This window comes from Syngnathus leptorhynchus, chromosome 14 (genome assembly GCF_054491065.1).
Source record: "Syngnathus leptorhynchus isolate UIUO chromosome 14, UIUO_Slep, whole genome shotgun sequence".
Lineage (NCBI taxonomy): Eukaryota > Metazoa > Chordata > Actinopteri > Syngnathiformes > Syngnathidae > Syngnathus > Syngnathus leptorhynchus.
In genome coordinates, this window is record NC_141208.1 from 9822501 (window position 1) to 9844381 (window position 21881).

At 40.9% G+C, this 21881-nt stretch overlaps 3 protein-coding genes across 7 annotated transcripts in view; 2 read left to right on the top strand and 1 right to left on the bottom strand.

Moving 5' to 3' along the window:
- Positions 1–1527, bottom strand: part of xirp1 (xin actin binding repeat containing 1) — a 12218-nt gene extending 10691 nt beyond the window's left edge. Inside the window, exons 1-4 of the mRNA XM_085929869.1 lie at positions 1403–1527; positions 1153–1207; positions 706–999; positions 379–457 (exon numbers count right to left, since the gene is read on the bottom strand). Coding sequence (XP_085785995.1) covers positions 379–457; positions 706–999; positions 1153–1207; positions 1403–1527 — 553 coding nt within the window. The remainder of the gene's footprint in view (positions 1–378; positions 458–705; positions 1000–1152; positions 1208–1402) is intronic.
- Positions 1528–3590: 2063 nt separating this feature from the next.
- Positions 3591–14617, top strand: LOC147046570 (cysteine/serine-rich nuclear protein 1-like). 4 transcript variants are annotated; one of them, XM_085930885.1, is made up of 5 exons: positions 3591–9097; positions 11328–11525; positions 12313–12575; positions 12697–12996; positions 13188–14617. In XM_085930885.1, the coding sequence occupies exons 2-5, from the start codon at positions 11357–11359 to the stop codon at positions 14109–14111; spliced, it is 1656 nt and encodes a 551-aa protein (XP_085787011.1). In that variant the 5' UTR covers positions 3591–9097; positions 11328–11356; the 3' UTR covers positions 14112–14617. The 4 variants fall into 4 exon arrangements, with proteins under 4 accessions (XP_085787011.1, XP_085787012.1, XP_085787013.1 ...); XM_085930886.1 differs by having other exon boundaries at positions 11328–11465; XM_085930887.1 differs by lacking the exon at positions 3591–9097 and having other exon boundaries at positions 11387–11525; positions 12317–12575.
- Positions 14618–15846: 1229 nt separating this feature from the next.
- On the top strand, positions 15847–21446 carry gorasp1a (golgi reassembly stacking protein 1a). Of its 2 annotated transcripts, XM_085930543.1 has the most exons (10): positions 15847–16084; positions 16194–16268; positions 16524–16604; positions 16672–16875; positions 16953–17039; positions 17101–17231; positions 17364–17499; positions 17607–17706; positions 17776–17922; positions 19018–21446. In XM_085930543.1, exons 2-10 carry the CDS (start codon positions 16206–16208, stop codon positions 19404–19406), a joined length of 1338 nt encoding a protein of 445 aa, XP_085786669.1. In that variant the 5' UTR covers positions 15847–16084; positions 16194–16205; the 3' UTR covers positions 19407–21446. The 2 variants fall into 2 exon arrangements, with proteins under 2 accessions (XP_085786669.1, XP_085786668.1); XM_085930542.1 differs by lacking the exon at positions 15847–16084 and having other exon boundaries at positions 16101–16268.
- The last annotated feature ends 435 nt before the right edge of the window (positions 21447–21881 follow it).

Sequence of the window (21881 nt, forward strand, 5' to 3'; positions counted from 1 at the left end):
TAGAGTGAAGTAAAAATAACAATTAGAAGGTTCACCACTTTACAGTTTTTGTTTTGTGAGGCTTTAGTTGTGCATCTTTGTCTTACACAAGGTCAAAGCACAGACATGATCTGGTCGCAGGCATCATAATCCGTCAGCACTGGTGTCACTTCTATCTTAAGCGGTTGTGCCATACGCATAGTTATGCATTTACACCACAACATCCTTGTCTTTTTTTAGTTGATTCACGTCAAGGGCAAAAGAGCACTGCTGAGCAAATGGTGACCTGCACTTTTTTGAGTCCTACTACACGATACTCGAATAGAGAACATTCAATACCGCCTCTGTGTGTGCCTATAAATATTTCTGTGACTAAACAAGAAATTGAGCGCCACTCACCATATGAGTCTCTGGAAACTTTGTTGTAAGACTCTGGAAGGCCATCTGTGGTCCTTCCGCTCTCTGACTGGGTCACCCGCTGGAAAAGTAACATGAAGAAACTTTTATTATAAACTAGTACTTTTCAGTTCTTAAAAATAGCCAATTAAATGTATTTCCCCAGCGGTTCATAATGTAATAATAATAATAATAATAATAATATCACTGTTATTAATACAATGATTATTATTATGATTAAGATGATGATGATGATTATGATGATTATTATTATTAATATTATTATTATTATTATTACAACAATAATAATAATAATAATTAATAACACACCTGAGCGCTCCTGTTGTGGCTTCTCTCATCCTGAAGGGGGCAGTCTCTTCCGGTCTTTCCGTCTCTAGCAAACACTGATGAGTTGAGTTTGGGGCTGCAGCTGGACTTGTGCTGGAGCTTAGCCTTGGACTCGAACAGTGCACACAGTGCTCTGGTACCTGAGTTCTCCCTCTCAGGGAGGAAGTCCATGTCGTGACTTCTTGACAAACTTGCAGCTCTTAAAGCTCCTCCTAAGGCCACATTCTCTCTGTTCTTTACTCCTCTCCACCCTTCTTCAAAAAATCTCTCTGACGTCTGAAAGATAATTTAATGGAGGTGTGTTTTCCCCAAATTGTATTCACAATATTCAGTGCCCCCATAATTGGCAGACGATAGGGACAGAGCTCTGCTGCAAGTACAAACTATGTGAATAATAATAATGAAAAAAGAATTGTGAATATGCCCTACCTGGAAATTATGTCCCATTTTTTCTTGACTCCTTAGGTCACCACAGCTTTGGTATCTGGAAAACAGAGGATTGACACAGTAGGAGAAATACTGAATTTCTTCTTTTTAAAAAAAAAAACAACATAAAATCCATAAAGGAAAAATGTATCACCACTCTTATCCAGTGACATCATTAAGATTCTATGTAATTTGCAATCATTTATTGTGATTGAAAGTTTGAAGAGCGCGACTGCACAGTTCGGCAACTTACTGGTGCACCAGCTGCAACACGGACTTTCTGTCCCAGCGGCTGGGAGCTGGCATGTCCCTTGACCTCTCCTGAACCCAAGATAGGCTCTTCAAGGACTGTGTTCGCCTCAGGCCAAATGTCTCCATCACACCTGTAAAAGCAATCCAAAACATCCAGGAACTAATTCTACCTTTTTTCAGAGACACTGACATTACATTTAAAATGTATTTAGGTTGAACCCAAGAAAGTAGCTGTGTTAATAGCAGTCACGCAGATGATCATATGACTCTGTTAATGTTTAGGTTTTTTTCCAAAACCTGAATTATACATCTAAAATGTAAATATGTGCCATCAGATGACGATAAAGAAACATATGTTGTTGCGAAAGCAGAATACAATATAATAATTATCATTTGTTTGAATGTCAATTTTTGTTTTATTTTGAATCGTAAAATGTGGGCTCTGTAAAGGCAAAATAGAAATTTCTCAGAACTCAAAGACCATCCTAACACAAAACTAATGTTATGCTATATGTATAGAATGTATAAAAAAAATAATGAAGCACGTACCTACAGAGCAGGTGAAGTCACCTCTGCAGCAAATTCTAGGCAGAAGACGTGTGCGTCGGGAGCATCTCATAAAACAGAGACAACTTCTTTTGTCCAAAGTCCTCTTCAAATCTTGTGATTGCCGTAATACGGATATGACAGCTGCCGGCATTAAAATCACCTAATAAAGCCCCATGACAGTTCCATATAACAAAACAAAAAACAATTTGATTTACAAATAATAATCAAATCTATATACCATATTTGATTTTCCATGTTTACATGATTGTGAAATCAGAGACGACAACAGCTGCCCCAGTTGGACGGACTTCAGTTTGAAATTCCTGCCACAGCCGCTTTGTATTTCGTAACAAAACTCTAAGTGGCAGCATTTTTATCTGCAATCCGCATACTTAGCAATGGTGTTTTATGACTGTAACAAAAGTTCCCATTAGCGGCTTCATGCCATAACATTACCGTAATTTTTGGACTATAAGTCGCGTTTTTTTTCATAGTTTGGGTGGGGGAGGCGACTTATACTCAGCAGCGACTTATATGTGATTTTTTTTTCACAAATTCTCAAAATTCAAAAATCCGCGATGTAGTGAAACCGCGATAAACGAACTGCGATGTAGCAAGGGATTACTGTCATTTAAACTGCAAGTGACGTCACCGGCACCGCGCGGCGGTTGTTTAAATAAAGGACAAAGGATTCCATCACGGGATGACGAAGATGACGAAGGGCCCCACGTTTGAAGGATTTAATGATTTGGAGTGACACAAGGTTTGAAAAATGTATTTATGTTATAGTCATTTGATATATTTTATTTCGTGTAGCAACTTGTATATGTTTTTATCGTTACAGTTCAGTAGTTGTTTGCTCGTTAAACTCTTGTTTTGTTAAATAAAGAGCCGTTTACTAAACCCACGTCTTTCCTGGTATTTTGTTAACGGTACAATATAGTTACCGTAATTTTCGGACTATAAATCGCGGTTTTTGTCATAGTTTTACTTATACTCAGGAGCGACTTTCAAAATTCAAAAATCTGCGAACCCTGTGAAACTGCGATAAACGAACCGTGATGTAGCAAGGGATTACTGTCATTTGAACTGCAAGTGACGTCACCCGTGCCGCGCGGCGGTTGTTTACTGCGATAAACGAACCGTGATGTAGCAAGGGATTACTGTCATTTGAACTGCAAGTGACGTCACCCGTGCCGCGCGGCGGTTGTTTACATAAAGGGCAAAGGATTCGATCACGGGATGACGAAGATGACGAAGGGCCCCACGTACTACCGGCATCATTAGCGGCTTTGTTTGTAAGTGACACGGAGGACGAAGAGTTTGAAGGATTTAATGATTTGGAGTGACACAGAAGGTTTGAAAAACTATTATGGCTTTTACGCACGCCCGATCCTTCTCGACGGGAGCTCTCTTTCACCTCCGTGGATGGAAGTCGGGGGCCAGCGCTCGGCCGGGTGGCTGTCCGGGGACGGTGGATAGGGCTCGGACATGGCTTTTACGCACGCCCGGTCATACTCTACGGAGCTTTCTTTCACCTCTGTGGATGCAAGTCGGGGGCCGGTGCTCGGCCGGGTGGCTGTCCGGGGACGGTGGATGGGGCTCGGACATGTCTTTTACGCATGCCCGGTTCTATTCTATGGAGCTCTCTTCCACCTCCGTGGCCGGAAGTTCAGTAGTTGTTGGCTCGTTGAACTCTTGTTTTGTTAAATAAAGAGCCGTTTACCAAACCCACGTCTTTCCTGGTACTTTGTTAACGCTACAATATAGTTATATATTAGATGTCTCCAGCGTTGTTGACATAAAGAGCGAGGAATTTGATCGATGGATTTAATGATTTGGAGTGACACAGATGGTTTGATAAGATTGTTTTAATATGATAGTTATTTGAAATATACTTCATATATCGTTATATGGGTCTGTGGAATAATTAGAAATGCAACTTACAACGGGTCCGACATGAGCACATGCGGCGCATACGCGGCATTGTTTACATAAAGCACGATCGATGGATTTAATGAATTGGAGTGACACAGATGGTTTGATAAACGTGTTATTTATGTAATACTTGAATAACTCTGAATGTTACGTCAGGCCCGTTCTCAGCTCCTCGTTTGTGTATATGTCACGTTAACATACCGTATCGTTTAGCTTGTTGTTGCTGGTTCATGTCTTTTTTTGGTGTTGGATTTTGACAAAAGATTTGCCCCAAAAGTGCGACTTATACTCCAGTGCGACTTATATAAGTTTTTTTTCACTTTATTGTGCATTTTATGGCTGGTGCGACTTATACTCCGGAGCGACTTATAGTCCGAAAATTACGGTATATACTAGATCTGTGCGGCGCGCGTGTGGCGTTGCTGACATAAAGGACGAGGAATTTGATCGATGGATTTAATGATTAGGAGTGACACAGATGGTTTTATAATATTGTTGTTATTTGAAATATACTTTATATATCGTTATATGGGTCTGTGGAATAATTAGAAATGCAACTTACAACGAGTCCGACGTCAGCGGCGCGGTGCATATGCAGCATTGTTTACATAAAGGACGATCGATGGATTTAATGAATTGGAGTGACACTGATGGTTTGATAAACGTGTTATTTATGTAATACTCATTTGAATAACTCTGAATGTTACGCCGGAGCGACTTATAGTCCAAACATTACGGCACCTTCCTGCCTAAATAAATATTAATGTTGCGTCAAGGTGCAAGTGCTCCCAGTTGCATACCAAAAAGATAAAACTGCACATCAATGTATGTAGTGCTAATAGCATTTGGTCTTTTCAAGCTGCTTCAAAGGTCAACCAACTTGGTGTCTGTAATCCCTGTCAATTAAATAATTTAAAACTAAACATTGAAAAGTGTACAGGATTATTGGGCAGCAGTCGTTTATTTATGAAGCCTTTAGAGTAAGAGGGTCAAGGTTCAAATCCTGCTGAAGAAAAAAGAAAAAGACAACTATGCATTCTATTTTTGGCTCGGTGCAGAGCTGCACAAGGAGGGTGGGGGGGTGTCTCGACAGCGCCAAATGTTCAACCTAACCACGCATAACACATCAACCAAGAAGCATGCTGACCTCTAGTGGAGAAAAGCGGTGGTGATTGATACGGTGTAATAACGCATTTAAAAGTCGTCACATTGCAGCCAAGAGATGGCGCCAGAGTAACCATTTAACGTGGGTTTTATTAAATGATCTATTCCTCATTTATGTCATTAGAAAGTAATAGTAGCCGTAGTTGTAATAGTAGTCATATAAAATAATAATCTATTATTCTGTTCACTCACATTCACATATACAGGCACTTAACGTGTAACATAAGCATACATGTCTTTGGAATGTGGGAAGAAACCATAGTACCTAGAAACCCACACAAGTCAGATGTCGTCTCCACTCACAGAGTCTGAGCTAAGATTAGAATTTCCTGCCGAGTAATGTGTTAGCCCTGCAGCTAACAACGCCCTCCGAATTATAACAGGATGCCTGAAGCCCACCCCCGTGTCCCTCTTGCCTGTCCTTGCGGGAATAGCGCCAGCAAACCTTCGCCGTGAGGCTGCCACCCTCGTTCTCGCCAGGAAGGCAAAAAATAACAACTGGCACACCCTGCATAGCACCACAACAACTCCAGCTCCACCAAGCAGACTCAAGAGGCGCCACGCCTACAACATTGTAGCACAAGAGATGCTCAATTCCATCCCCGAGGACATCTCCAGAGATGCCTGGCTGGCAGCAGCTTGGAAGCAGGAGTGGGAGGCAGCTGGTCCTTCCCTCATGCACCGTTACATCTGGGATCCAGGAGACGGCGCCATAGGAGGAGACGAACTACCTCGCCAGCAGTGGACCACACTGAACCGTTTAAGATCTGGTGTTGGGCGCTTCAACACATCCATGCGACAGTGGGGACTGGCGGATAGTGCGGCTTGCAAGTGCAGAGATCCCGAGCAGACGGCCGATCACATCATCAACACCTGCCCCCTATATAGACCACCCTCGGAGGCCGGCCTCTTTGACCTGGGACAAGAGATGCTGGCGTGGCTCCACGACACTTAAGTTGGAGCTCTGATGTTACACGAAAGAGAGAGCCCTGCAGGGAAATACCATTTGACATTTGCCGTATATATATTTGACATAGACGTTTACCAGTTTAATTCACAGGATAATGTATATTATAATGGATATGATAATGGATATGTATATGCTAACCCATCATCTAAGTCCCCACACGATGCCGGTTTTTAACATGTTTTTGGAAAACAGTATGACCCAGTACTCAAATCTACGTTGTGCAGTATCTCCTACTGAATAACACATAACAGTCTGTAATGCATGTGTTTTGGTAGCTGCAAAGGAAGCAATTGAGAGAGTATCTTGATGGGCTGAGCCTAGGTAGAATGTGTGTGTGTGAACGACCAGTATGTGCTGATGTGAACAGCTGAGAGCAGAGCAGGTTAAGTCCTCCTTCCTGCTGCCTGCTCCTACCAGCACTCACATGGAAACACACGTGATAGCAGACACCACCAGTACAAAACTGGGCTGGAATCCCAAGAACACACAAGCTCTTACTGCTGAACTGACACGCACGCACGCACGCACGCACGCACGCACACACACACACACACACACACACACACACACACACACACACACACACACACACAATTGTATGTGCCGACTAGTATCAAAACAGCAAGTCACATTCCTCGGCCAAACACTCCTGTTAAGTCCATGTCGGATGACACGGGACACTTTTTGTAAGAAAGGTCACAACAACAGCTGCTCACTGCTTGTCTATTTTACAATGTTAAAACGGGGATGTCAAATGCAGCCACGGCTACTTTTCTGTTGCACAGATAAGATCCCATGTCTTGTAAACTGTGTGACTGACCTACTTTAGTGCCATGCAGGGCTGCAGCTTGACTTGCTTTCAATCTGAGTGATGGATGTTGCTTTGGAAGGAAACAATCGTCATTGCTCCCCTTTTACACAAGAAATTGCACAAATAGGAAAAAAAGTCCGAGTGAAACTTCCTGTTGATAAGTAGATAAAAGAATCAATGTACATGAATTAACATTGCACTTTTAACTTTGAGACACTGCATTTATCACAGGTTATGCATTCCCGGTGAGCAAAAAAAACTGTAAATAATAAAGATTGAGAAGTCTTTTTTGAATGACACTATGATGTCACAAGAGTCACACAATCCCAAGCAATCATGGATGGCACTTCTAGTGAATGAACCCTTCACCTCAGTTTTTTTGCATATTCTGAAAACTAAAAGTAACATTTCACAGTACGACGCTAGTAATCCCGGTGATTACAAACTCAAGGACTATGTGCCATTTGTCATGTCAGTCGTTCATCACATCTCTTCAGAATATGACTGTACATGTGGGCCATCGGTAGTGGTGCCTGACTGAGTCTGAAATGGGGCCACGAGAGCTTGCTCGCAGCAACCTGAGAGGCCCCCGCCACAATGTAGGTTAACTTAAAGTTACATAACGTGAAGAACTGAAAGCACACCGATACCTAGACAAGCTGGTTTGGGTTAAGATCATCTAAGGTCACTGTTCCGATGAGAGCTATTGGTTGATGATAACATTGAGGAAAACAGTCGGCCTATCAAAAAGGCAAACCTGAAGCAACGTTGCCTTTGTGTTCATTTGACCCGTGAACGGCATTCAAATCTGGAACTAAATGAATAGAAATCCGGTTGGAAATCTGGGTCAGTTATACATGATCTCGTTTCATTTCCTCGTTATGTTTGGACAGTCATTACAGCAAACCCAGATTCAAGCCATGGGTTTAAATATCACGTGAGTTTTGTGTCATGGGTGCCTCAGCACTACCTTTGTTTTAATGAACCTCCTCACTGAATTTCAACATAGTTCCTTTGCCACAAAATGGCGCTACAGCACAAAAATAACAATTGGGTAAGTTTCTCAGTACATATCGGAGGGAAAAAAATGGGTGAGTTGCAAATATGCAAAAAAAAACGTTTGAAAAGACAAAAACGGATGACTTGGTTGCACTTGATTGAAGGTGTCCTCCCTCCCATCTAAAGTGGGTCAGGCACTCAGCACAGATATCGTTCTCTCAGCCATTTCATTTCAGCCAGCAGGTGTTAGTGCTGTTTTTGAGTTTGAATCAACAAATCATGTATGGTGTCAACATGGAGTCAAAAACTCAAGTTTAAGGGTGTTTTGTCTTTCTGTTCATCTGTCTTTCCATCTGTTAATCTGCCACACATTCTGAGCAATGAGCTTCGTTTTTTGTTCCCAGTCAGGGACAGCTAGCCCCCTGTGATTATCTTTAAAGCAGGGCCTGGAATGTTAATCCTGTCTAGATTTGACCGTCTAATCAGTCATATATGAAGAAACATTACAATTCATAGTTGGAACGCTTTGGAGAAAACGTGCATACGTGCATGGTTTGGGCTATAAATAACACTAATATCAGGTTGAGATGAGTACCACAAGAGATGCAACTAGTAACCAGCAACATTGAATATGTTTTGTTACATTCGCTTTTAAGTAACAATAGCTGCAAGAAATTACCAAAAAGTACAATAGCTACAATAAACTATCAAAAGCACCACAAGCTATTGATTTAAAGTTTATTTATCTTCCGTTACGTCACTGCAAGGGAAGAACGCGACTGGATTCGAAGAGGAGCGATCCTAATCACGAGATCGACTCGTGCTGCAAGATAGATCCCACTAAACGACTCTTGGTTTTGTTTGTCACGAAAGCCAGTTAACTGGCAATTGCTTTGAAGCTTGTAATAAATTAATGTAGTTGTGATGTGTTATTCTGGTTTACAACCTACTGTATTTAGTCAATTTTTACAACTGCCGTGACAGCATTTTATTTAGTCAGAGTGTCATTATATCTTAATTATTAGGCATGGTATGAGTTACGTTGTATTCTGCGGCTGTTATGCTCTTGTTGTCACGTGTGTAATCTTTGAAAGGGGCCAGAAGTCCTGAGGCGTTCACGCTGGCTCCCCGCGCCTGCGCCTGCTACTACAGTTGAAACATTAGCTTCACACACGGACGAGAGGCGCTGCTGGCTGCCAGAGACCGTCAACTCTGTCACAAATCCACACTTTCCCCTCCGTCATTATGCTGCCTCCGGAGTCGTGGTGAGTAAAGTGATTAAACTATGTGCACTGTATTTTTAACTGCATGAATTTTGCTTTTGGCATTGTATTTTAAAATTATTACGTCACTATTATCCACAGTAAGTACTGTACAATTTTTGGTTGTTGCTTAACTGATAAATATTTAAAGCGACATGCATGTTTATGGACGGACGACTCTCTTCAAAGGCACAAGTTTTGAAAGGGGTCGATCCCTGGTTGTGTAGTTTTATGTATAAGAAAGGGAGAACAGTGTTGTTTGTCATTGTAAGTGACATGTCTCTGCAAGGGGTGAAAGGGTCAGCCGCATAATGACTGTAATTATCACCTCTCGGGAAACGACTCCCGAGTTTAACGAGTCAAAACGCACACTATTCCTGTAAGTGTGACATATGTTGGTGCACAGATCTGATGCACGTTTAATAACTACCCTCATCACCATCAACTCAAGTGTGGCTGGCTGTCCCCCAGCTTGCTTGTGCTTGGACCATTAAATAATAAATGCGTTCTCAGTGGAGAGAGCACAGGAGCTTTCTGACGTAAGATATTGTACTAAATACATTACATTACATGTGATGGGAACGCAGCAGTGAGCCATTAGAACTACTGTGGCATCTAGATACTGTCAGAAGGGTGCTTCTTGGTTTTTTTTTTTATATATATTTGTTGATTGAGCCGCGCACACACACACACACACACACACACACACACACACACACACACACACACACACACACACACACACACACACACACACACACACACACACACACACACACGGACACACACACACACACGGACACACACACACACACACACGCACACACACACACACACTGTTAATTGAGGATGGTGGAAAAAAGCAAGCTGTTAGTTAGAGCAACCAGGAGTACTGCTGTTTGTTTACCTGCTGTATTTTATGGTTAGAGGAGGTTCTGACTTTAATCTTACTGAATCTTGAACATTTGTTTTCGTACCACGCCTAGGATAAAAGCTGGAATTGTAATGATTAACTGACTCGCTGATCAACGGCAATTAGTGCCGAAGTCAGCACATGTATTGACAGTCGTTGCATTTTTTAAAATATTTTCCATTTCTTCTCTTTCACTATGCGTTTCAAGGAAGATTTGCATTGAAACTATTTGTTGTTGTTTGACCACTTGCAATCAGTCACATACTGTACTTCCTTTCTTGGCTCAGCCAAGCCATCACGCATGCCTTTCATGCTTTCCAAAAGTTAACTTTTTACACACTGCTTGTGTAATAAACAGTGACAGCCATCTCCAAAATATGCCCTGAATAGCCCAGATATGGTTTTAACATGCAACGTTTGAATAAATCTTCCTTTATCCACGTCCCCCTAAATAGCAGCTTCTTAACCCCCAAGCAGTCTCTTTTTTTCCTGACTGACTTCACCAAAAACATAAGGAATCACTGGAATGTTAATTACCCTGCTGGAAGAAGAAAAAGAGCTGTTAAATTTTTTTCCATCAAACTGTCTTAAATCAAGTGCTCAGCTGTTTAGTGAGCAACATTCAGTTCAAGTGTCAATATGAAGGGCAAGTGCCATTGATATGCAATTAGCTTAAGTTAACAAGTTGCTTCAAACCGGCTTGGCCAGCACAGATGCAGCAGCTCTTTTGTTGAAACAACACCTTGCGTTTGAACTTTAAGAGAATGACATACAATATACACAGTACTGCGCATAATGAAGTCCTTTGTTTCTTATTTTCCCAGAAATCACACAAAACAGAACCAAATACTGTTATTTTATTTATTAATGCATTCATATTAGGGGTAGAATTCAATGATGTAGCCAATTTTAGCGCAATGAGATGTTTAAAAGGTGAAGTGTCTATCTTGTCTATCTTCTTTTCTACCTACTTGATATTGTGACCCATAAGCATAACCACAGGGGAACTTGATAATTGCTTCCCTAATTGGGCAGGTTTTTATGACAGATTGACTTGGTGGCGTTACACTTCAATGATAATTTGTTCTATTAATTAGAGCTGTTTCCTTCTTCTGTGTGTCAAATGACTCCAGGGAAAGGGTCATTAAAAAGCACATGATACATTTTGCCTGGATGTGTGATAAAAAGGAGAGCAGTCACATACAAATAGAAATGCTAATTAGCAGGCAATTCAATTTATTTGGTTAGAAATTTCTTTTCTTGCATATTACCCTGGTGTATGTTTTGAACTTGATTTTTTTTTTCTTTTTGCCCATGCAGACTGTATATCAACCACCACAGCCAAAACAATGGCAGGTGTCCGGAAGCGGAGGTTTGCAGCGGTTGAGGAAAACCCCAGCTACTCTTCCTCCTCGCCACCGTCATCTTCACCCACATCTTCAGAGTGGGAGTCCGACGGTGAGAGCGGCACGGCGGATTGGACACCTCACAGCCCCTCGGCGCCCGCCGGCTTACCCGGTGCGTATCCGAGCCATCTGGAGCCCCTTCCCATTCATGTTTTATAGGAGTGTGTCTCATATCACACTACAGCAGCCATATTATGACTTACTGATATGAAAATGCTAAGCTCAGGGCTGTTTATGATAATGTCAGGACCAGAACTGTTCGCCCGGGCTGTCTGTGCAGAAGATTTGTTTGAGCAGTAGGGTGTTATGGAATGTACTCAATTGTTTTGTATCAGTCAGTTAGCATGATGCTGTTTGTGAGTCACAGTGCAAACAGAGGCTGAGTGCAGAGCATGCTTTTTGGACATGCCTGAGATGAGATTAGCTTAGTCAACTGGCTTCACTTGTTTACTGAGCGGTGGGAATTCTCAATCCTCAATTATGTGTGAAGGTCAGAAACCTTTTTGAAAGTAAACTGTTAAACGAGTCAGTTACTGGCACATGACCTCACTGACAAAAGATTTCCATCACGCGCTCTTTGATTTTCCTTTTCATCACAAACATCTTTAGATGAAACACCCACAGTTTGAAGACAATTGGATAAATTCTGAAGTAGGAGTTTGACTTGTAGAAAAGGCCAAAAGTGTTGACAAATTCTAAATGCTGAACATTATGCAATATAAAGCGAAATGTCAATATAGCTTAAAAAAAAAGTAAAATAATATCATAGCATCACAGGTACATGCCAGATGACCAGAAGTTTTTTTTGATCAACGTACGAATCATTTGGATTAAATTTTTTTTTAAAGAAGCAAACTAACTGTTGTACATCTTTTCCTTTCTCTTTCTCGCTCTCTCAGTCAGGTCCATCATGAAAAATCCACGGCTAGTCAAGAGGCAGTGTTGTGTGCGCTTTGACCAAGTTGCTGTTTTCAGTTTCCCTCGCTGCCAGGGCTTCACCAGCGTGCCCAGTCACGGTGGTGCCACTTTGGGCATGATGCGGTGCCACAGCACATTCCAGAAGTACACGATAGCGGAGCACGCGTTGGACCAAAAGCGTCGGCGTAGGCAAAGGTGCCTGCTCACATTAGAAGAGGAGAGAAATGATGGATCAAAACAAAATGTGAGTGCACTGCCCACATCGTCTTGATAATAATAATAATAATTATTATTTTATTATTGTTTTATTATTATTATTATTATTATAGTGAAGAATCAGTTTACTTAGCCTGCTTTTATTATAGCTGACCACCAATGCGGCCACCATCGGGCAGAAGGAAGTGGGTCAACTCACAATCCACCAAGTTGCAGCCGATGACGTCCACATCAGCGAGGCCGAGCTGGACAATGGAGGCTCCCTGCCGCTGTATTCGTCCAGGCAGCGGCAGGCTCTCCTCCTAGCATCAGGGGTGAAGCGCATTGACAAGGAAGAGAAGAAGCAGCTTCATTCTCTGCGCTTGTCCAGGGAAGCGTGTGGATGTGACTGCCAAGGCTTTTGTGAGCCCGAGACATGTGCCTGCAGCTTGGCAGGCATCAAGTGTCAGGTAAGACCCACAGACATACAAAAACAAACGCAGTTTAAAAACAAACGTTTTCAAAAACAAAATAAGATCAAAATGAGGCGACAACTAACTTAAAGTAAAGCAAGCAATCGAGAATAAAATGTTAGACAGTATGGCAGAGTCCACCAGAGACGAGAGTCATTTTTTGGTGGCGTGATCTCTCTCACCCTCAGGTGGACCGCTTCAGCTTTCCTTGTGGCTGCACTAAGGACGGTTGTGGAAACACCGAGGGACACATCGAGTTTGACTCCAAACGTGTGCGGACACATTACATCCACACCATCATGCGACTCAATTTAGAGCGGCGACTGCAAAATGAAACAAGTCGGGAGGACCGTTCGATACGTTCGGAAGAGCTTGAGAGTCAGACTCTTCCTGTGAACAATGAATCATTCAAGAGGTGTCCTTTTGTTTTTTCCTTGGAAGACGATGATCTCGCTCTTACTATTCCCACCAGTTCTACGTTTAATTTTCTCCCGGAGCGAGCAGTGGTGGAAGAGAGCAGCTGCAGTAGTGACATGACTGAATCGTCCAGCTCTTCTTCTGATTGCGACGGCGGGCCACTTCCTGCCAATGGCAAAGGCGTGCCTTGTAGCCTCAGCCTCTGTGATTCTGACAATAATAAAGACTCCATGTGTCACCAAATGAGACTTATGACAGCACCACTGAGTCTGGGGAGCAGAAATTGTAACTCCAACAGGACAGCTGACAGAATGGGACCACTTTCAGCAAACTCGGTCGCAGTGACAGATTATCTCGATGAAAATGCAAACCAACCCAGACACCCTGTTGACAATGAGGATTCCCTCGAAGACTATCCAAATACTCCCTCCCCTACCCTGGACTATTCATCCAGCTACTTGGACCCGAGTCTCTCGTCTGAGTCCGACCTGGAGTTTTTTGACAGCGACTATCCCTCTGGGCCTCTTCACAGCTCATTCAAAGAGCACAGACACACAGACAGTTTACAACACCTCCAGCTGATCAGCTCCGTTTATTTGCCACAGTGTGACTCAAGCACTTACCTCCTGGAGTCTCTGATTGGCTTGACGGAGCCCAGCCCAGAGCAGCCTCGTGAATCAAATGGACATTTTTGATTAGACACAAAGCTGTTTTTGAGAAGAATTTAGAGTTTAGGATTTTTTTTCCCCCCGATATTAACATTTACATTTTTTTTATTACTGCTATAGTTTTTCAGTGGAATCAATGTGACTGCCAAGTCTAAAAATACATATAAAAAGGCTGGAGGGGTACTTACTTACCCCTAGTAAGTAAGTAAACCCTTACTTTACTTTACATACAGTAAAGATTACATACAATCTTTACTGTATGTAAATAATGTAATATACATTACACTATTTATAATGCAGAATTTTTATTTCATGAACTTTTATGCTCACTTTAATTTGTTATTTCCTTTCCATTGATACCATTGCGACAAAAATACAGAATTTTTAATATGGAAATTAGACCATATGTGTATGAACCAGTTGGCGCATGAGCACCTATCTCAAAATATAAACAGATTATTACAATTATTTTGCTAACTGGCAAAATAAAAAAAAACACTTTATATATGAAGCTATCGGAAAAACTGTTTACGTTTGTGTCAAATAGCTTAGTCATTGTCAGGAATGGCCAGTCCTGAGAATGACTAAGCTATTTGACACAAACGTAAACCGTTTTTCCGATAGCTTCATATATAAAGTGTTTTTTTTTCCATTTGTGCTTGTGAGTTGTGCTTTACATGTCTTGCAATATATATATATATATATATATATATATATATATATATATATATATATGTATATGTATATGTATATGTATATGTATATGTATATATATATATATATATATATATATATATATATATGTATATGTATATGTATATGTATATATATATATATATATATATATATATATATATATATATATATATATATATATATATATATATATATATATATATATATATGTATGTATGTATGTATGTACTGTAGTAATAAATGGAGCTATTTATTAAATCACTCAATCGGACGTGGTCATTCTAATTACAGCATTCCATTACAGAACATAAAAAGTGTCTTTAATTCAGGGAACAAGAATAGTCACGCACAAAATTATTTCAGAGATTTTTTCCAGGGTTGCAGCTGAACTGGAGCCTTTTTGAACCGTCTGACTGAGGGTATGCTAAAATAAACACCTTTCTATTGTGTAGGACAGGGGTCGGCAACCCGCGTCTCCGGAGCCGCATGCGGCTATTTAGCACGCCCCTAACTGCTCCCTGGAAAAAATGCGTGAAAATGGAAAAATACGTTTTTTTGTTTTTTGTTGTTGGTTTTTTAAATATGGTTTTTAGATGGTTATCATGACACAAGAATTCTTGTGCTTTAAAAATGTATGGAGTTGTAAATATATGAAAAATACCGAATTTAAGAGTGACGCCAAATAGCAAAATTGCGTCATAGCCTGCGACACAGCACAGATGAGTTGTAAACAAACAGGTGTGTGAGTGATGGGCCATGGATTCAAAAGGCAAAAAGAGAAAGATCGCTGATGAGAACAGAGGCTTTAAGAAAGAATGGACTGAACATTTTGCTTTCATTGCCAATGCTGAAGCATTGCTTGCATGTTTGATTTGCAATGAGAAGTTGTCGAATAACAAGAAGAGGAATTTGGAGCGACATTTTCAGCTAAAGCATGCTAAATTTGCTGCCGATCACCCTGTTGGAACTGAGAGGAAAGGTGTAATTTACGGAACGAAAAAACAGTTTCAATAAGTCGATTGCATCTCCAAACTCTACTGCTGCTGCAAGTTTTATTGCAGCCCGGGAGATAATAATGTGCGGAAAACCATTCAGCGATGGCGAGTACATGACGGATTCATATCTACAGAGAGAAGACAAGCCTGGAGAGAGATGGCGATAGACTACAGTACAAATTAGCGTTAACGTCACGTTGGCAAGGACGCCACACAAAAAAAATCTTGGCAGTGAGAAGATCGGACTGAAGAGGGCAGCAATTCACGAAAGATGAGTCTTGCTTGAAGACGATGAAGAGCGTTCGATAGGTCGGTGGATCTTTGCTCCCTTACTTTTGTCTGCAGGCAATATGGCAGCGAATTGTCAAATGTGATCATTTGACGTGTCATATTTTCTCTTTATTTTTGTTTTTTGAAGTCTCCTGACGAGATGGGTTCGACCCAGAGTTCGGATGTATCTGACGGAGGAACGTATGGCTATCACGTCCACGGTGTAAGTTTTTGAGTTACTTCGGGTCGGCAGCCAGAATCGCAGCTTATCTGTGCTAACAGCTAACTAAGTAGTTGTACCGGTCGAACATGTTGAGGTGGCACTTCTGGAAGCATTGCCATTGCAAATGACAGTAGAAACATTGTAAAGTGAATGTTGTGCTCATGGCGTCAGTATTTGCAATAGAGTTCCGATATTTAACTTGGTTTTCATTCTTCTTCTTATTATTATTATTCAAACGAACCTGGGGTGTGGTAGGTGCAGCCGGATTCTCCTGCAGAGAAATGTGGACTACAACCATTCTTTGACTTCATTTTGTCTCTGGATCACAAAAGACTTGTAAGTACAGCCATAGACGTAGCAGACAAAAGTAGAATGCCTTTGACCTCTCATTGCTATGTATCAGAATGTAGAAAACGACATGTTGAAGGAGGTCCTGAAAGCCAATATGGAAAAAGCGGTGAGCATGGAAGTGTACAGCACCAAGAGCATGATGATTCGTGAGTTGGAGGTAACGCCGAGCAATATGTGGGGAGGACAAGGCCTGCTGGGGGCGAGTGTTCGCTTCTGCAGCTTCCAAGGAGCCAATGAGAATGTTTGGCATGTTCTGGTGAGGATGACTGTGATTAACTTCAAATGATTCATGTTGTCCCTCCTTTAAGAAAGGTCACATTTGTTTTCCCCAAGGATGTGGAAGCCAGTTCACCTGCTGCACTGTCAGGCCTCCATTCCCACACTGACTACATCGTTGGAGCAGATCAATTGTTGCAAGATGTAAGTTATTAGCCAATATGGTTGAACTTCAGTTATTTAGTTCTAACATACTGAATTCTAGTCAGATGACTTCTTCACGCTGATTGAGGCTCATGAGGGGAAGCAAGTGAAGCTGCTGGTGTATAGCGCACTCACGGACGACTGCAGAGAAGTTGTGGTCACACCCAATGTTGCATGGGGAGGCGAGGGAAGGTATGGAGCACACGGAAAATACAAAGGAGAATAGGGGACAGGCCTTGTATTTTCTTCTGACGGCAACATTCATTTTTTGAAAAGCACTAGTTCATTACTGATTTTGTTGCTTTTACTGGTTCATACTTTTAGTTTAGGTTGTGGCATTGGGTATGGTTACCTGCATAGAATCCCTGTTCATCCTAACATATCAACACCAAAGAACCCCGGGCCCCCTGTTCCGGAGGAGAAGCCACCTCCAGAACTGCCTAACCACGGTTTCACAGAGGTACACAACCAGCAAGAAAAGGCCCACCTCTGCCATGATTGTTTTACTCATGGCCAATATTGAGTCATGTTGCCATGGCCATTAAATAGAACCTATAAATGTGATAGGCACCCTTGATGGCACCTTCAAGCCCAAGTGAGGATGCGTTAGACTTGAGTCAGCTCACCTGCCAAAGTACTTCTCTTCCTCCTCCTGTCATGGATCCTGGTGAGTAGAAACGCATGGTTGGACTTCTGTCAGACACAGTGATGTTGTTTTCCTTAATTGTTTTTGCAGGCTTGTCTGACTCCGGAGTGGCTGCGATGAGCCCCGTACCTGCTGAATTGTTGGAGAAGCTGGATGTGTCCGCGTCGTCTGTCGACATGAACGACGACACCTCCCTTGCACTGAACTATGAGAAAGAGGAGGACGTCTCCGGTGTTGGTGAGTTAGGATGAAGCAAACTGTCATTTTTGGGGTCCTTTACTCAATTGCACAGTATAGAATTGAAAAAGGCCACAGATCCTGCCACATACTATAACCACAAACGGCATTATTCAATTCTCAAAAATGCCACAGCATTGATACATACCGTGTGTAGGCTAGTGGGAGAGAATACTCCAGCCATAGTTGTGACAACACCAGGCATAAAATTATACTTACTAAATTATACTAATAATATATCATTTATGGACTATAAGACTCACCTGATTATAAGCCTCTCCAGCAAAAATTAGGGGAAAATCTTGTTGTTGTTTTTTTTTTCATACATAAGCCGCACCGTATCATAAGCCGCATATGCCCACGAGTTATTTACAAAAAAGATGGCACACAGAAAGAGTTTTCAAAGTCGGCACGCGACAGCAGCAACATGGAAGTAACACAGCACTGAGACGCGGCGGTAACACAGCAGCAACACGGTAGAACAACTCTAACAGGGCTGGTTCAAAAAACATCAGCAAAAGTCACTGAAAGCTGTCTTCATCTTCCTTCTGTGCACTGAAACCATCAGTCTTCCTCCTCAGTGTCGGATTGGACTAGGGCCCCCTAGTAACCGGAAGAAACCTCTACAGTGCATGAGCAGCTGTAGTTCCTACGTTAAGAGCCAAATCGACTGCCTTTAACTTAAAAGCGGCATCATATGCATTTCCTTTGTCCCCCATAATGAGGGTTTGTGTATAAAAGCTTCCTTTCTTCAGTAATGTCCGTCTTGATCTTGTTCTGTCTCTTCATTGTGTCAATTATACGGAACTATTTGCCTGGCGGATGGACATTCGATCAACACGCCACTCTTCTCCCCAGTGACCGTGTCACATATCTCTGCGCCCAGCAAAGCGGTGCCGCACGACAGTGGTCCTCAGCCTTTTTACAAGTGTATAAGTGATAAAGTCATCACAAAAGTCCTGAAAAATTCATAGATACGCCGCACGGGACGACAAGCCGCAGGGTTCAAAACTTGAGCAAAAAGTAGCGGCTTATAGTCCGAAAATTACGGTACTATAATTACTAAATTATACTATTCAATTTCCTGTTCTGCAGAGGCACTAGATGGAAGTGAAATTCATTCTTCCAAAGAGATCATCCATCAAGAGCAAAATCCCCCCGCCTCCGTGGATCTGGCATCTGATTTCGGCATTTCAGCGGAAGAGCCATCTTACCTCAATTCCACTCACATTGGTGACACCTTCTGCCAATCCAGTCATAGCCACAGGCCACCACTCGGAGCACTGTCTCCCTGCGCAGACTCACTGGGCCCAGATGATGAACAACATCCCTGTCCACCTACTACTGATGTGCTCCCAGGTGAGTCCCAAATAGGTGACTCACCCATTCAGGAAACTGAAGATCAGTCCAAAGATGAGACTCACGTTCATCAATGTGAGCACGGGGACACTGTGAATCAACCACAAGAGCTAAAGTATGAGTGAGACTGGCCCGGGCTTGGTGATTGGAGCGAGCACAAAGCAAAAAAAAAAAAAAAGCCAGTGACAATCTCTTTCATTTTTGTTTTTAAAGACTGGCATTATAAGTCTTGCTCATCATTGAGTAGCCATGTAACAGAACTGTTAGAAAAATAAAATTTTCTACGGCAAACTATATACAAATGATGAATTATAAATAAATGTAACATGCGATTTTAAAATTAATTTGAGCGGGTGCTGCTAAACCCTTACTAGCCAATTTCGTCAATCTTATGCCTAATTAATTAGTGAATTAAGAATTTACTAGAACACTGGATATGACAAATTGTCAAGCTGGGCCAAATCAAACATTTAAAAAAACACAGGAATTCAACTACTTAGTCCAATCGTCTAATTTTTTAAAATTTGTGTACTGTATTCACTGAGAAATGGGGGGGGGGGTTGTACGAGTACACTCATTTGTGTTGAGCACTGTAAGTACAAACTCCACTTCCAATGAAGATGGAAAAGGTCATGTAACGGATTTGTAAACATGGCCCTGTCCCAGGTTTTGTTTTCTGTTGCAAGCATAAGATACAAAATGAGTCAATATTTGAAAAAAATTGTTTGAATAATGTATATCTTGGCTTTGTTAGTGTATTCAATTGAGTATAGTTTGAAAGGGATCCTCAAATTTAGGGTTTGTGCAAGGCAGAGGGATCGATCCAAAAAGGTACGATAATCTGTTAGCTGTTTATGTATGTGAGATCAATAAATTACTGCTGATTTTTGTAATATTTTTCAAAAAATTGATTCTGACATCCTAAATGTTGTAGTGGACACTTTCAAAGACAGATATCCCATCAAATACATCACAACAGTACAAAACAATACTTGATGAAGTGACAGGCTGACTTTTGGAATAATTATATTTATTTAGCAGCTTGTGCTGTTGAAGCAGTTCACTTGTGGCTTTTTAAGAGCTCATTTTTAACATGTTTTAACCCAGGCTCTTGTTTTACAATTGGTGAAGCTAGTTGTAGTAACCTAGTCTGCTTGAGGCCATCAACTTCAGTTTTGTGATCTATGCAACAATAGAAGACTTTACTTAAAGAACAAAGCAATAGAATACAGGTAACTTTTGTAGATGTCATTATAGTCATAGTGCTGTTGAGTCATGTGTTTTGTTTGTATTTCTGGGAGGGGTGTCTAAATGGTTGCTTAAGTATTTTTGCAGATATTGTATCAATGAAGTGTATATATAAAGTATCAAAACAAACATAGACCCTTATGTTTCAAACTGCCACACAAAATGTCACAACACATCCTTGCATGATCCCCAATGTGTCATTGTTAAACCATTCAAATTTATTTCTTTGGAAGCCTAAAATGCACGGTCCGGCAAAATGATCTGATACATTTGTAGGTTTAATAAATTGCAAATAAAGAAACAAAAGTTTTTATTTTTATTTTAGAAAAAGTATATATGATGCCATTGTGTTTTGTTTCGTTTCATTTCATTTTTATTTCTGAATGTTTCGTTTTGTGGAAACGTTTATCAAGAACAAATTATAACTGCAACACGAGCGTTCCGTTTGCGCTTCAGTCTTGGTAGACATGATCCCGTACCTGCTCAAAACACAATCTTGTTATGGGTTACTAACTTCAGAGTCAGTGGATCAGCATTGAAACGAAAATCAACCGCCCGATCTCGTACTGTGTGGCAGCGGCAAGACCAAAATAACATTATTCGAAAACGAATATGAAACAAAACAAAATGGCATTAAATGTACTTTTAGAAAATGAAAAAAACATTTGTGTTTCTTTAATTTATTTGCATTTTATTAATCCTACAAATGTGTCAGATCATTTTGCCGGACCCTGTATAAATATTTCACAAATTATTACAACAATATAATGTAATGTTACAGTTCATCACTTAATTGGGGTAACCATCCTGTTTTGGCCAACAAGACCTTACTTGACGTGTTCACATTGGTCTATGTTGCTAAATGAATATCTTCAAGTTTACAATAAAAAGATCTGTTCTGCTTGGTGATACCAAAACTGGTTTACTATTTTGTGAGTTTTGGTAAAGACAAATCATATACTATATTTCATTGAGATATTTAAATAAACTATACAATAGGAACAGCTCTCACTTTGACCAAGGTCATTGCTGATTGCCCAAGCATATAGTGAGATTTAATATTTATATGTATATATAATTTCAAATTTCTAAGATGATTTAGACAACTATAAACATTCTTTAAAGAGTAAACTGCAATTTCCAGGTTGTAGTGGATACAACAAACGCCATTTGTATCATGTTAAATTACGGCCATGAATGTGCTCTAAAGAATTGAAAAAAATAACAGTTGGTATTAAGTAAACTGTACAACAGAATTGATGATGTCCTCCAACCTCCTCCCCACAAAATCTTATTTAAATCAAAAATATTTTACACAAGGTTAACATGAAAACATTCCGCTCACTGAGAAC